Source organism: Humulus lupulus, chromosome X (genome assembly GCF_963169125.1).
Source record: "Humulus lupulus chromosome X, drHumLupu1.1, whole genome shotgun sequence".
NCBI classification, from domain to species: Eukaryota; Viridiplantae; Streptophyta; class Magnoliopsida; order Rosales; family Cannabaceae; genus Humulus; species Humulus lupulus.
The window spans coordinates 8,158,603-8,174,420 of NC_084802.1; the positions used below are offsets into that span (position 1 = coordinate 8,158,603).

General features: G+C 31.7%; 2 protein-coding genes across 2 annotated transcripts; both read right to left on the reverse strand.

The window, feature by feature from the left end:
* Positions 1-2,502: 2,502 nt before the first annotated feature.
* Positions 2,503-13,231, reverse strand: LOC133803629 (uncharacterized). Its single transcript, XM_062241730.1, has 9 exons — positions 12,917-13,231; positions 12,573-12,697; positions 10,126-10,174; positions 9,948-10,009; positions 4,462-4,552; positions 4,131-4,375; positions 3,726-4,046; positions 3,557-3,646; positions 2,503-3,482 (listed from the first exon to the last, which is right to left on the reverse strand). Exons 5-9 carry the CDS (start codon positions 4,550-4,552, stop codon positions 2,856-2,858), a joined length of 1,374 nt encoding a protein of 457 aa, XP_062097714.1. The 5' UTR covers positions 9,948-10,009; positions 10,126-10,174; positions 12,573-12,697; positions 12,917-13,231; the 3' UTR covers positions 2,503-2,855.
* Positions 4,555-6,757, reverse strand: LOC133803630 (uncharacterized). The gene is made up of 3 exons (XM_062241731.1): positions 5,757-6,757; positions 5,582-5,672; positions 4,555-5,512 (listed from the first exon to the last, which is right to left on the reverse strand). Exons 1-3 carry the CDS (start codon positions 5,957-5,959, stop codon positions 5,201-5,203), a joined length of 606 nt encoding a protein of 201 aa, XP_062097715.1. The 5' UTR covers positions 5,960-6,757; the 3' UTR covers positions 4,555-5,200.
* Positions 13,232-15,818: the final 2,587 nt, after the last annotated feature.

Below are 15,818 nucleotides of genomic sequence, written 5' to 3' on the forward strand. Positions count from 1 at the left end.
TCAGTCCCCTAACCTTATTCTTATTTTGGTTAGGGAATCCAAGCTCTTAAGCATATAAGTTGGTAAGTATGTTTTTATGGTTTAGTCTTTCCATCTCTTTCATTTCATCTCCTTTCTTTAGACTCACTCTTTCTTATGGTTTTAGGAGTGTTCCAAAAGTCCCAACTCAGTCCATAATCCCGGTAACTTTGGTAAGGAAAATAGGCTAGAATTAACATGTTATGTGATTATGTTATCTATATGTTTTATGTTATTAAAAGTGTTATGATATATGTGTATGTTTGTAGGCTTGGGCATATGACCCATATGACTAACAAGACCCCAAATGGGTTATGGGCATATGACCTACTTAGCTAGTAGGACCCCACTAATCCCATGGGCATATGCTTGTTTAGTCTATGGGACCCCAAGTAATAATGGCCATTATAATAAGTGAATTATGTGTTATGATATGTCTTTACGTTATTATGAAATTATGTTTATGTTTATGACTATGTGTTAGATTTTCCTTGCTGGGCATTAGGCTCATTCCTTTCTGTTTATGTGCAGGAAATAAGCTTTAGAGGCGGAAAGATTCGTGACACTTAGAGGATGTGTATCGATGGTGAATGGAGTCAAGGGGCCGAGCGTTATTCGATTCGAGGATGTAGTATTCTTTATGTTTTTTTTATGGTTTCAAATGTATTTTCCGCATTTTCTATGTAACTCTTTTTAGTTTTTAAGTTATTTTTGTTTTAAAGACAATGGGTACCCATATCCTACTTATTTTATGAAAGTAAACTTTATTTCTACAAGTTTCTGATAAATTATGGTATTTTCGCAAAAATGTAAGTTTTATGTATAGTTTCGTTAATGGTCCAAAAAGTCTAGAGTAGTGGGTCGTTACAAATAGCGCCTCCAACAAACGTGGACGCCACAAAGGATTGAACACGTGGGAAAAAATAGAAGAGTTGGGGTGTCCTCTCCCTCTCGAGTGGGATGTGCAAGGGAGAACATATAAAGAGATCGGAGATTACAACTCAAATTTCTCAAGAAAACTAGGATTACTTGTTCGACAGTACACAGATACAGACTGTCCTCAATGGTCAAAAGTACCAAATTCCTCGAAACAAAGAATATTTGCACATCTGGAGGTAAGTAATTTCTGTATTTATGTTAATTCTATTTAATTATACATCATATTTACTAATAAATATTTATAATTTAGGATGATTTGTTTGATATTGGGTGTACTAGATATGGACAAGGGCACATGCCTGGGATCTTGAGAGGCATTGATACATCATGTGCTAAAAAGTATTCTGATTGGAAGTATGCTATTAAAGAACATTTGACGATTAATGGGCCAGAAAATCATTATGGTGGTTGCACAGATACGTAGTGACAAAAAGCCATTGATTTTTTCCGACGTCCAGAAATTATGGTATTAATTTCGTGCTAAACTTAACTCTTTTAATTAAATATATTACTAACAGAAATTTTTTGTAAAAACGTTCTGGGGTCAATAAGGAAAATAGTCAGAAACTAAAAGATCTTAGCTATGGATGTTCTTAGTCAATCCCAGCGTTGCTATAAAAAAGTTAGTTAATTAATTATTTTTAAGTTTTTTTTTTCTTATTTACCTTTACTTATTATTTTTATAAAAATATATGTATGTGACAGGGCAATTTAGAGACTGTGCAACTTGAGCCGATCTCGGATAGCTAGATGGATACTCACCATAAATCAGGCACACGGTGGGTGACAGAAACAACCAAAAAAACTTGGGTACGTTAAGTTTTTTAAAAACATTTTAAATTTTTTTAATTTTTTGTTTACAATACATAATTACATTATATATTGTATCATAGGAGGAATTGGGTGCATATCGTGACACACAGCAGACACAGACAACTGATACTGAGAGTCACTACAACAAAAATGAGTTTTAGGGGCGACGCATGTCGCCCCTAATAACCCGAAAAGTCGCCCCAGATATGTATCAGGGGCGACTTGTCGCCCTTGATTAGTCGCCCGTGGAAAAATGTCCCTGAAGGGTACATTAGGGGCGACTCTAGGGTCGCCCCTAAAAGTTGAAATGTCGCCTCAAAAATTTGAAAATTTTGAATTATTTTTTTCGATATGTCGCCCCTGATACTCTATTAGTCGCCCCTAATACTATACTCGTGGCATATTATCAGGAGCGACACGTCGTCCCTAATACTATACTCTGTCGCCCCTAATACTATACTCGTAGCATATTAAAAATTATCAAGGGCGACACGTCGCCCCTAATACTATACTCGTGGCATATTAATAATTATCAGGGGCGACACGTCGCCCCTAATATTATACTCTGTCGCCCATAATACTGTACTCGTGGCATATTATCAGGGGCGACAATGTCGCCCCTAATACTATTTTATTTATAAAAAAATAATAAAATTAATTAATTAAATATAATTTTAAATAATTATTTATCGAAATTATTATTTAAAATTTAGATAATTGAAAACAAATATATTAAAAATAAAAATATTATATTAAATATTCAAATAAGTTTATTAAAATAATAATTGTACATATTCATAATACATTAACATAGCAAATATTCATATTGTTCATAAAATTTAACAATAGTTAGTAATAAAATAAACCTAGTCTCCTAAATCAGCTGTCTCGTCCTCCTCCCTATTGTCTTCTTGTTGTGGTTGTTGCGGTGGCTAGGGTTGTACATATTCATAATACATTAACATAGCAAATATTCATATTGTTCATAAAATTTAACAATAATTAGTAATAAAATAAACCTAGTCTCCTAAATCAGCTGTCTCGTCCTCCTCCCTATTGTCTTCTTGTTGTGGTTGTTGCGGTGGCTAGGGTTGTGATTGCTGCGGTGGCGACATCGGCCAAGGATATTGGGGAGGTAATGTGGACGATCCAGCTCCATACATGTAGGGATACGATGGCTGGGAGGACGGTGGAATCGGACACGGATAAGGTGTTACTCCGTACATATATGGAGGTACCATATGTTGAGACGGCGCTGCCCCGTACATAGAAGGATGAGTTGGAGCTGGAGGTTGAGAAGACGAAGCCCTAGAAATATGATCACTATCAGGCACAGGCGGCATCTGAACGTTTGGTGGACGAAATGAAGGTACAAAATATTGAGTTAAGAAATTAACTTGATCAGTCAATTTCTGTAGATTATTCTCCAATTTTTCTATATATTCTCTTGAATGATGAGGAGGAACTTGAGACTCGCTGAAGTGAGAGTGTTGGGTAGATGATGACCCCGACCCCGACCCCGACCCCGACCCCGACCTCGACCCCGACCCCGACCCCTTCAATTTGCGGCCCACTCCTCGCACATGTCCACGCCTTTGGCCTAACACTTTTTGTAGCACCTCCACCTGATCAACTGATGTCGGACTATCATTATTAGAAGCATCAGTGGATGTTTGCTGAGTTTGTAACTCAAAATCAGCCTTCAGTTTTTCCTGTTTTCAAAAAATGTTAGACACTAACATTAAATATAACTCTATTAATATTAAAAAATATAATTCAAACTTACATAATCTTGACGAGCATCATCGTTCACAAAATCATTTGTTGATTTCTTCCAATGATAATCCTTCCATGACTCAATGAGGTCCGGGTTCGTCTAAAAAATATAACCAAAATGTTAGAGAACATATAATTTAAAAGAACATAATGTTGATAATATTTTATCTTTTACTTACTTTTTCAAAACGGACGGCTACCAGCGATTTTGTACCCTGCGTTGTAGAATACTTTTGTTTCTTCCGATTTTCCTTATTCTTTATGGAGCGCACAATAAATTGTGGACTTGTAAATAACTGACAGATCTGCTTCCACTCCTCCTTGTTAACATCATTGGTTGGGTTGTTTAGAACCTTATCCCAATCCTCCGGTCCATTGTAGTGTTTCTCAAAGTGTTCGTGATTTAGTGTTTTCCTATTACGGTATCGGTCCTTCATCTCTCGATCGATACCATCTAAACACTTTAAGAAATCCTCGCGGCCCGCTATTTGATAATAGTACTAAATTGAAAATTAAACATATTAATAATATATGTAAAATATTAAAGACAAGTTTTAAAAAAATATATTTAATACTATTTTTACCTGAATTATGCCAAGGACCTGATCCTTGTATTGTTTAGGCACTAATTCCCATGAACCGTAATGTCCGGGAACTTTCGTTTTAATTTGGGTTCCCACAAGGCGGACAAAAGCAGCGTGCTCGCCCCCAACAACCTTGTACGTTCGTGGGCAAAACGTTACTTCCAGTGGTTTTCCATTTTTACGCCGCCTCTCCTCTAGATCTTTTCCAATAGCTGCGCCACGACCCTTTCTCTTAGTTGGGATTCCTGTATTTTTTTTAATTAATAATATATAGAATATTAGTATATACATGATAAACATATGTGAGTAAATAAAATAACAAAAAAATTACCTGAGTCGCATGTAGTCGGGATCCTAGTAGGATCCGATGGAGGATCACCGCCAGCGTCTCCACCGTGACCTCTAGCCACATCTGCTGACATCTACTAACACGAAAGTAATTTAACCTATCTATTTTAATATTTAATTATTATTTATAATTAATTTATTGAGTATTATTTCAATTGATTAGGTAATTTGAAACATGCTATTTGGAAACGAGCTTTTTATTTCTCAATATGTATAATACATTGAACACTAGATACAAAACTAAGTAGAATAGTCACTATCCTCACTAATTACATCAACATCTATCGGGCACACATCATCAGTATTATCATCACTAAGGTCGACAATTAATTCATCCTCATCTTCTGCTTCTTCTACACTGTCAGTCATATCATCTTCATTGTCATTAATAAATCCATCATCTTCTTGAACAACTAAAGAAGGTCGATGGGCCGTGTTGACTTGAGTCGCTGGTACATCAGATTGCTGAACAACAAACTCTCCGAGATCCACAGTCAAAACAAAATTCGATGAGTTGGTGTCATGTACAACATCAACATCAGCAATCATATCTGAAGCATCTGGAAAGTCCCAAACTTGTCGATGATTCACTTCTTGGACAACTTTCCAATCTCGTCCTCTAACGAGATCATCGATGTAGAATACTTATTTTGCTTGACTAGCTAGTATGAACGGTTCATCTTTATACCATTCACCGCTAACATTGATACTAGTAATATTATTTACAGTGATGGTTTTCTTTTTTTCGGATCTGTATTGAACCATTTATATCGAAATAATACCACTGAATAAGAACCAGTAAAAGACAGCTGGAGTATTTCTTCAAGTTGCCCGTAATAGTTAAAACCTTCTGTTCCAGCAACACACACTCCATTATTTTGTGTAATTCGATTCTGATCTCGATTGTATGAGACAAATCGAACTCCGTTCACTATACATGCTTGGTAGGAGTAAGCCAATAGATCTGACCCAGATGCTAAAGCTAGTAATTCATCAGCATGCTCTAATGACCCAAGCTGGTGCAAGTCATATATCTAATAATAAAGAAATATATTAGAATGAGAATGTAATTTGTAGTATGCAATTTGCTAAGTACAAGTGACCTTCTTATGAAACCATGAACGAAACTCTTTCTTATGTATCAATTTATGATTGGCAGCCATATCTCTTTGTTGCACCTCAGTTAGGTGTTCCCTGTTAATTAATTAACAATGTCAATATTGTTAATTAAGGAGTAGATTGAACAAAGAATAAAATGAACATTAATTATGTACTTACTCTAAATACACTTCAGTTTCTAGAGAATTATCCAATATGAACCACTCAGCTTTATTCCGAGTATTTTCATCGAGGGGCACGGGAATTCCCTTACTAAGAGGACGACATTGAGATTCAAACACTGTGAGGTGTCGATTCACATATGGTGCATCTTCGTTACGATCAGGCTGATTAAATTTTGTTTCCACACCTGTGAAATACATTGAACAAAATGTCAAAGCCTCATCTGCAACATATCCTTCTGCTATAAATCCTTCAGGACGAGCTTTATTCCTGACATATTTTTTTTAATTTTTTCATGTATCTTTCAAAAGAATACATCCACCTCATAAATACAGGTCCTCCCAATATTGCTTCATCAGGCAAGTGCAAAACCAGATGGATCATTATGTCAAAGAATGCTGGAGGGAAAATCAACAACATTTTGCATAAAATAACAATCAAATCATCCTTAGCTTTCTCCATATCAGAAACGTTCAGTGTCCTAGAGCACAATTGTTTGAAGAAATTACACAATCCAGTGATGGTAGTGGATATAGATTCTGGTAAAAACTTGCGAACACCTACTGCAAGTAATCGTTGCATTATCACATGACAATCATGAGACTTCAACCCAACAATGTTTGAGTCATTGTCTGTGACTTTTTTCTTTAGATTAGAACAAAAACCATCGGGCAACTTCACTCCTTTCAAAAATTGACAGAAATCTCCCCTCTATTCAAAAGTGAACACGTATGGAGCATGCGGTTTCATTAACCTTTTATTGGCATCCTCGTAAATCCACAACGATTTCCTAACCCCCATATTCTTTAAATCATGTCTTGCATTAGTGGTGTCCTTAGATTTATCATTATCTAACAAAGTCCCAAGGATGTTGTCGCACACATTCTTCTCAACATGCATCACATCTAGGTTGTGTTTTAACTGATTTGAACTCCAGTAATCAAGTTCATAGAAAATACATTTTTTCCTCCAATTACTTTCCCCTGCACCTCGCTTGCGCTTCACCCCCCCCCCCCCCCCCAAATCTGTCATGTTTACCAGACACTTGAAGCGGTAAAGCATTGACTTGATCTAAAACTTGTTGACAAGTAAACTGTTGTGGAGGATTTCTTTTCTCAACTTTGCCATCAAATTCCTTGTCCCTTCTATACTTATGATTACTCCTCAAGATTCGCCTATGACCGACATACGATGTCTTACCAATCACTCGAATGGAAGTAGTGTCTTCATTGCACGTTGGACATGCTTTATACCCTTGCCCGCTCCAACCAGACAAGCTACTTTGAGCAGGGAAATCGTTAATTGTCCACAGAAGGACTACACGCATCTTGAACAATTCATTCTTTGTGCCATCTCTTGTGTCGACCCCGTTAATCAACAATTGTTTTAACTCATCTACCAAGGGTCTTAGAAATACATCCATGTCTTTACCCGGTGATTTTGGCCCAGGAATAAGCAGAGTTAGTATAAAATACTCTTCCTTCATGCATAGCCAAGGGGGGAGATTGTAGTTCGTCAAAATCACAGGCCACATGCTGTATGATAAGCTCATGTTTCCAAAAGGATTAAACCCATCAGCAGCCAAGCCTAGACGAACATTTCTAGGATCTTTTGCAAAATCAGGATGGGTGGCATCAAAGTCTTTCCATGCAGACCCGTCAACCGGATGACGCATCACCCCATCTTCTATTGATCTCCCAGTATGATGCCATAACATGTCATTAGCTGTATGTCTTGAACTGTACATTCGCTTTAATATGGGAGTCATCGGAAAGTAACGCATCACCTTGTGTGAAACCTTTTTCCCCTTCTTCTTTTCATTGACCCATCGGTTACTCCCACACACATGACATGAATCTTTGCTTGCATGCTCATTATAAAATAAGGAACAATCATATTTACACACATGGATTGATTGATATCCCATCCCTAACTTACTCAACTTCTTTTTCGCCTCATAGTGTGTTGGGGGAATTTTATTATCTTTCGAAAATGCAAATTTTAGTAACTTCAACAATTCATCGAAAGAGTTATTTGGCCACTTCCCTCTAACTTTCAAATGCATCAACTTTGCCAAAAAGTTTAAGGATGATATTCAATCACAACCCGGATACAACTCAGCTTCAATCTCGTCGAACAACTCGTCATAATACTGTCCCATTCGACTGCCAGACACACCATCTGCTTCCTCTGCATTTGTCGGTAAGAGGAAATCATCAACGACGTCAACCATCTCATCTACATCTTCATTCTCCTCAACTACCTCATTGGCGACACTAGCTTCCACCTCACCGTGGTAAACCCACTTTTGATAACTCTGTTGAAAACCCTTGTCAAAGACATGAGCCTCCACTGTATCTATAGTTTGTAGTTTAACATTCAGGCACCTCACACACGGGCATAAAATTCTCCCGTCGCAGTCTACGTGTTCTTTTGCCATTCTCAAAAAGGCTTGGAGACCGTTCCAATAAGCATCACAGTTACGCTTCCTTAATGTCGTCCAACTCTTATCTATCGGCATCTACGATACAAGAATAAACAATAATTAAAACTTATTGACTATGTGTGTGTGTGCCCTAATCCACCTTTTCACTCCACTTCTATAAGGGTAAAGAACATATCCCATTCAGATTTGTAGTATACATATAATTTAATCTACACTCTTAAAATTGTTTCGTTTATGTAAAAATTTCGGCAACACCTCCCTATAGTTCTCATAAGTGGGCAGACTAAAATTAAGTTTGCCCACTTACGAGAACAAATAAGGAGACACATATTGAAATCTCTATTAACGAAACAATAAAATGAGTACTAGATCAAATTATAGGTACACAACAAATCCAAACTATCCATGTGGACACATACCGTCCTGGGTAATTCGGAGAAGCATATTTAAGAGTTCTTACTGACTCAGCTTCACCGAACAGGTCTAAGGCTTTTCGTAGTTGAAAATAATTAATAAAACATTATCACTAAGTGATAATATATAAAACGTCTATCCAACCTTTGGTGATCAAATTTTATCACCAAAGAAAAGCAACAAAAAAAGAAATATTTTTTAACACTAGATGTTTTATGATGTCTTATAAAATCTTATGATATTAAATTATAATTTTGTAATTTATTTTGAAATTATTTATCTAACTTTTAATATATTTTTAAATTACTAAATTTGTTAATATTACATTAAATTATAATTTTTTAATTCATTTATCTAAAATTTCAATTTATTTTGAAATTATTTATCTAATTTTTTAATTACTAAATTTGTTAATATTAAATTAAATTATAATTTTTTAATTCATTTCTCTAAATTTGTAATTTATTTTGAAATTATTTATCTAACTTTTAATTTATTTTTAAATTACTAAATTTGTTAATATTAAATTAAATTATAATTTTTTTAATTCATTTAATTTATTTTGAAATTATTTATCTAATTTTTAAATTACTAAATTTGTTAATATTAAATTAAATTATAATTTTTTAATTCATTTATCTAAAATTTTAATTTATTTTGAAATTATTTATCTAATTTTTTAATTACTAAATTTGTTAATATTAAATAAAATTATAATTTTTTAATTCATTTATCTAAATTTGTAATTTATTTTGAAATTATTTATCTAACTTTAATTTATTATTAAATTACTAAATTTGTTAATATTAAATTAAATTATAATTTTTTAATTTATTTTGAAATTATTTATCTAACTTTTAATTTATTTTTAAATTATACATCTAATTATTTAATTTATTTTTAAATTACTAAATTTGTTAATATTAAATTATAATTTTTCACTTTATTTTAAAATTATTAAATTGTTATATTAAATTAAATTATTTATCTAATATTTTAATTTATTCTTTAATTTATTTTGTTAATTCTAAGTATTTAATGTCTTATTTATTATATTATTATTTATTTAGTCCTCTAACTCTACCAAAATTTTGACAGCATAACATTTCTATTATAACATATCCCAAAATTTTAAAATCCTACAAAAAACACTCAAAAAATTCCCAAAACATTCACAATATACATATTATTAATCAAATTTAAATACTAACACATACTACAATTTTATACACATATATAAATATATCACTAAACACATCTCATTTTGTACACACATTCACATATTAATTATATTAATTAAACTAATAACATAATTAAAAAATAAATACCTTGATGCCACAAAATTATATTATACCGGTGACCGAATTTCCAAGAGATACTCCTTCAATTTCTACACAAAATCAACTCAAATAATTAAATTTAAAAAAAATTAAATCAACTTAATATATATATATAAATCTCAATACATAGTATCTAATAAATATAAATATATATATATATACATACCTGTGTGCCGAGAGGATGATAGGAGCTGCCCAATATCGGAGGATGTCGTCTACGAAATGCAAGAGAATGTTATTATACAAGGAAAAAAATGAAATTTGTTTAAGACAACCTACCAGGGATAATGGCATATATAAAACTGATTACTTGACTTCCCAGGCCAAATGTTTCAAAGTGATAGACTCATAGAAACAAAAATTGGGCTCAAGTGGAAAAATAATTGCATTAAAATAATAGACTAATGAATACACCAATCCTTATGATATACAGACTAGAACAGTTCAATTTTAAGTCATATAAGACAAACTAAAGGCCCTTTAAGCTTCGACAAATCACTGATGATTAACTCTTACTCTGACATAACTGATGACTTATATTTATTCCACACACACAATAACATCTCTCTCTCTCTCTCTTTATAAATATACATATATCTATATTTAATTATCCACTCACTTATTTATTCCACTAACTTATTTATTCCACTCACTTATTTTCTTTAGAAAGTTCACTTTTTCTTCCTTTGATAGATCTAGAATACTATTAACTCCTATAAGACTCCCCAGTGTGATACTCTTGTCATGGGAAAAAGAACCTGTGGACTGAAAAATCAACCAAAAATCCTTATTTTTAGTAATTAAAAAGGTATCAATTTGGATAAGTTCATTCATTCTATCCAAATTTTAGTTCAAAAAAACACTTTGGATTAGTAAGTTATGAGCTCATTATGTACTGTTAATACTTCTTATAATTGTAGTAGCTTTTTCTTTCTTCTTTCCACAAGTGAATTATTTAGACCAGAAAATGCTCATTCATGCACATGCCGATCAGGGTGCACATTCTCTACTTTATTTCATCAGTAATGTCACAACATTATTTGGGCATCTTATACAATTACCAAGCATTACAATGTTCTGGCAACAAAAAAAGAGAAGGTTTAACGTAAGGTATCTTTCACATGCCTCTAAAACATCATGTCAGACACATGGTGTGCAACACTGAAAAGGTCAGTATGTGATAGCTTTGATTATTGAACAAAGCTTAACAAGACACCAAATCTAATACTATACTATGGTCTGGTGTTAACAACTTGCTTATTAAGAAGATATATATTTATATATATTGTGTATGTATACACACACGCCCATACACATATAAGCATTATTCTAGTCACATGGAGTGTGGGAAATAGTGGAGTCCAGTCCTATCATTTATAATCTCAAGGTACACTTACTATATCTTTATATACATACATATATATATATATATGCCCAAAAAAGAAAAATGTATACTTTTGCTCAAGTTTTAAGTCTAAAGTCTAAAGTCTAAATTCTGCTATGAAGAAGATAAGCAACAAAAGAGTAAGTGAAAACATAACTTTGGAATATATTTGAACTAAGTGAAAATATTATTTAAACCCTTTAACTCATATAGACATATATATAGCTTATTTCATTAATACATTCAATACCAAAAGAGTAATATATACGAAAAATTAAGAAATGTTTATATATGTAAGTATTTTTAATCTAGGACCCACGATGAAAAGCAAATAAAAGATCAGTGTGAGTTGGAGAATGGTTAAAAGGTCTATTTTGAGTACCAAAAATACCCATCTCTGCTAGACCAGACTCCTGCACCTCTATATATCTTCTTCTTGATCACAGACTCAACTTCCCAAAACAAAAAACAAAAAAATAGAGTATTATTATAAGTCTTCTCCTCTATTATTTTCCATTACCATAAACTTTGATCATGGACAAGGTTTGTGCATATATATATATATATATATGTTAAGTTTGTTTAATTTAGTTTTGTGTAGGGTGTTATGAAATTGAGTTTTGTTTTTTTGGTTGATTAAATATATATATATATAGTTATATGGAGAGAGAGAGAAATACAAGGCTAGCTATATGCATTTCGTTACACAAATCACTATTGGGATCAATAATGCATATTTGACAAATCACAAATGGGATCAATTATGCATGGATGGCTGAGTGACTAATTTCACAAATAACACATTAAGTTCAGTTCAAACGCATAAATAGTTAAGTTCAAAGTTTATAAGACTATTGTAAGTAGTTTTATGTGTGCATATACTTTCATAACATAAGAATATCAGATCAGCACATATATTATATGATTTAAATATATATATGTGAGTGACAATATTTGAAGGTTAATTAATTACAAGAGGAGGCTAATTTACGTAGCCTAGCTAATTATTTCTCTTTTAACTTTGTATAATACAACCTAAATTTGTCCAGCTATATTCTTTGATAGAACGGCCTGCATATACTACACACATATATATGTATGGGATATGTAGTTCAATCAAAACCTGAACAGCTAGTTTGTGTGTGTAGATATAAATATATGCACAAGGAGAGGATAGACAAATTGGTAGAGATAAAGAGAACAGAGAACACCACAAACAGACAAGTCACCTTCTGTAAACGACGTAATGGTTTGCTTAAGAAAGCTTATGAGTTATCTGTTTTGTGCGATGCTGAGGTTGCTCTCATCGTCTTCTCCAGCCGTGGACGCCTCTCATTAGCTTAGGCCCTTATTCCTACCAAAACGATGGGAACACAATAGAATCAGCCATTCATATGGCCCTCAAGGTACACTTACTATATCTTTATATACATACATATATATATATGTATATGAATGGATCATAGAGAGAGAAAGTCAACCAAATGAACAAATCTGAGCACAATAACGCAAATGCATATTCAGATTTGGCTGAGAAATTCAAAATTCCAGAATATTTGGCTGCCTAGTTTACCTCAGAGAAAGCGGAAGAGACTGTGTGGGAAGAGACTGTGTGGTCGCCTGGTTCTTGCTTCGACGGGGTCGCTTGGTTCTTGCAGAAGCTGAGTTCAGCGGGGTCGTTAGGGAGAGAAAGTCGAGAGCTGAGTTCTTGTAGAGGCTGAGTTCGGTGGGGTTGAACGGATCTAGAGGGCCGAGTGTGAGAGAGGGAGACTTACAGAGGAGAGAATTTTGGAAGCTTGACAGAGGAGAGACTTATGGAGAGAAGGTTGGGGATTGGGATCTGAGAGGAGATAGTGAGACCTAATTTTCGTTTGGTGTCTGGAGGATTTGGGGTATATGGGATATTACAGAGGGAAAAACACATTTTGGGGGGTTTTTTTATTTGGCTTCCCGGGAAAAACACATTTTGGGGTTTTTTTTTATTTGGCTTGACCCAATTATTAAGTATTGTTAATAAAATTTTATTTAAAAAAACTTCTTTTATTACATATATAATAACTAATTAAATTAATAATTAAAAAAATTAGACAATTAATGAAAAATTATTTTTTAACTAATAATTACTCTATGTTGCAAATTAATAATTAATACTTTTTTATAAATATATTTGTATAATATAACATTTTAAAATTATTTTCAATATTTAACCAATAAATAGAACAACTCATTTTCAATATTACACTAATTTTATAAAATATGATAAAGAATAATGTAGTTAAATTACATTTAAGTATATTATTCTTTATATCATAGCTAATTTAAATTTTAATATAAAAATTATTAATTATAAATACAAAAATTAATAATATGGAAAATTTAGAAACAAAAAAATATAATTTTAAAAGTTTTTAATAAATACATAATTTTTATAAATATATATTTACATAATTTAGTTTTTTTTAAAATTAAATTATTCATTTAACAAAAGTAAAACTTTTTAAATTCAATCTATTCTCCATTTCTAAATTTTAATGTCACTTATTAATCATTCCAAGAAATAATACATAATTTGAGACATAAATCCATCTATTATCTCATTATATAATTAAATTTTAATTTTAATATAAAAAATGATTATAAATACAAAAGTTAATAATATGAAAAATTTAGAAAAAACAATTAGTTTTAAAAGTTTTTAATAAATATACATAATTTTCATAAATATATATTTAAAAAAATTTAGTTTATTTTTTAAATTAAATTATTTATTAATTATATTTTTAGATTTTTTTATTTGAATTTCGACGACATTTTATAAGAGATGTTTACATAAATATGGGAAAAATATAAATAGTTTCTAAATTTATGGGAAAAAAAATAATTGTACAAAATATGGTAAGTTTTGGAAAAAAGTTTAAAATATGGTAAATAAATTACCATAAACTTAATTCTCTTCTCTCCTCACCATCTCTGTCTCTTCTTCTCATTTCTTTCTTTCTCCTCTCCTATTTCTTCCTCATTTCTTATTTTCTTTCTCACGATCTCTCCTCAGATTTCTTCCGGCGATGCTACCTCCGCCGCTGCCTTCGACGACGACGACGAACTGGTTTTTCTTCTTCTTCTTCTTCTTCTTCTTCTTCTTCTTCTTCTTCTTCTTTCTTTCTTTCTTTCTTTCTTTCTTTTTTTTCTTCTTCTTCTTTCTTTCTTCTTATTCTTCTTCTTCTTATTTGGTCTTTCTTATTCTTCTTTTTCTTTCTTCAAATCTAGTTTTATTCTTTTTCTTCTTTTTCACATCTGATTTTGAACTTCATATTTTATTTTTCTGGGTTTTTTTTTTTTAAAATCTGTTTAAGTAACCAGGTACTTGACTTCATATTTGATTTTTCTGGGTTTTTTTTTCTAAATCTGTTTAAGTAACCAGGTACTTGACTTCATATTTGATTTGATTTAAGAAATGTACTGAAGAAAAGTTGACTGTTATTATTTAATGTAGACTGGAGTAGTATAAGAAACTAGGTAGTTGAATATTTTAGGGTACTTTTAACATATGAAAACTTAGGTTAGCTGATTAGTTTTTTTGGTTGAAAATGGCAAAAGTTGTCAAAAGGTTTTTCCCTGTGGTGTTTAGATCAATTGGATATAGCTTTAGCAGCCAAACGTTCATCAAATAAGGTTCTAACATAAATATTTATGTGTTTATTAATTATTTAAAGAAATAGAACTAGAATGTTTGCTCAAAAAATGTATCGATAGGTTTACAAAATTTATTCAGAATACAAGTACAAGAAATAAAAAAACAAGCAAACAAAACTTTTGATTTTTCTGGGTTTTTTTTCTTCCAAATCTGTTTAAGTAACCAGGTACCATGACGCCTGATTCATTTTATTCATATCAGATTTTTTTTAGACCTAGGTGTAACCAGTTACAATAGCGATTAATTTAGATTCTTTTGTTTAGATTTGATTTTGTTTTCACACCTGACTAAGCAACCAGGTACCATAGCAATTGGTTCTTTTTTTTTTAGATTTGATTTTTTTTCTTAAGTTTTTTTTTCGAATTGTAAATAATATTATATTTAAAAAAAAAATACAATATAAGGTAATTAATAAATAATAATTAGTATACTTAAAAAAAACATATCAAGAAAATAGCATGGTAGGTCGGTTTATAAAACCGACCTACTAAGTACCTACTAAGTTGCATAATAGGTCGGTTCTATCATTGATGATTTCTTGTCATAACATAAATTTTTTATGACTATATGTCGTTTTTAATCTTAACAAATAATTATTTGTGACTGAAAGTATTATACTGTAACAATTTGTCCTTGAGCAAAAATATATTTAGTCACAATAAATTATTATTTTTGTTGCTAATATTTTTAGCTACGGACTTTTAAATATATTTTTAGTCACAAATTTTATTGTAATCATGGAAACAATATTATTTATAGTTAAATCTTGGATCTGAGTTTT

What these genes read in the sequence shown, in the direction of transcription:
- LOC133803629 (XM_062241730.1), bottom strand. Translation starts at nt 4,552, where the DNA reads ATGTCAGCAGATGTGGCTAGAGGTCACGGTGGAGACGCTGGCGGTGAT. An exon ending in CCCGACTACATGCGACTCAG is followed by an intron (nt 4,376 to 4,461) that starts GTAATTTTTTTG and finishes AAAAAAATACAG; the next exon opens with GAATCCCAACTAAGAGAAAG. An exon ending in ATGATGCTCGTCAAGATTAT is followed by an intron (nt 3,483 to 3,556) that starts GTAAGTTTGAAT and finishes TTTTGAAAACAG; the next exon opens with GAAAAACTGAAGGCTGATTT.
- LOC133803630 (XM_062241731.1), bottom strand. Translation starts at nt 5,959, where the DNA reads ATGTATTTCACAGGTGTGGAAACAAAATTTAATCAGCCTGATCGTAAC. An exon ending in GAAACTGAAGTGTATTTAGA is followed by an intron (nt 5,673 to 5,756) that starts GTAAGTACATAA and finishes ATTAATTAACAG; the next exon opens with GGAACACCTAACTGAGGTGC. An exon ending in GTTCATGGTTTCATAAGAAG is followed by an intron (nt 5,513 to 5,581) that starts GTCACTTGTACT and finishes CTTTATTATTAG; the next exon opens with ATATATGACTTGCACCAGCT.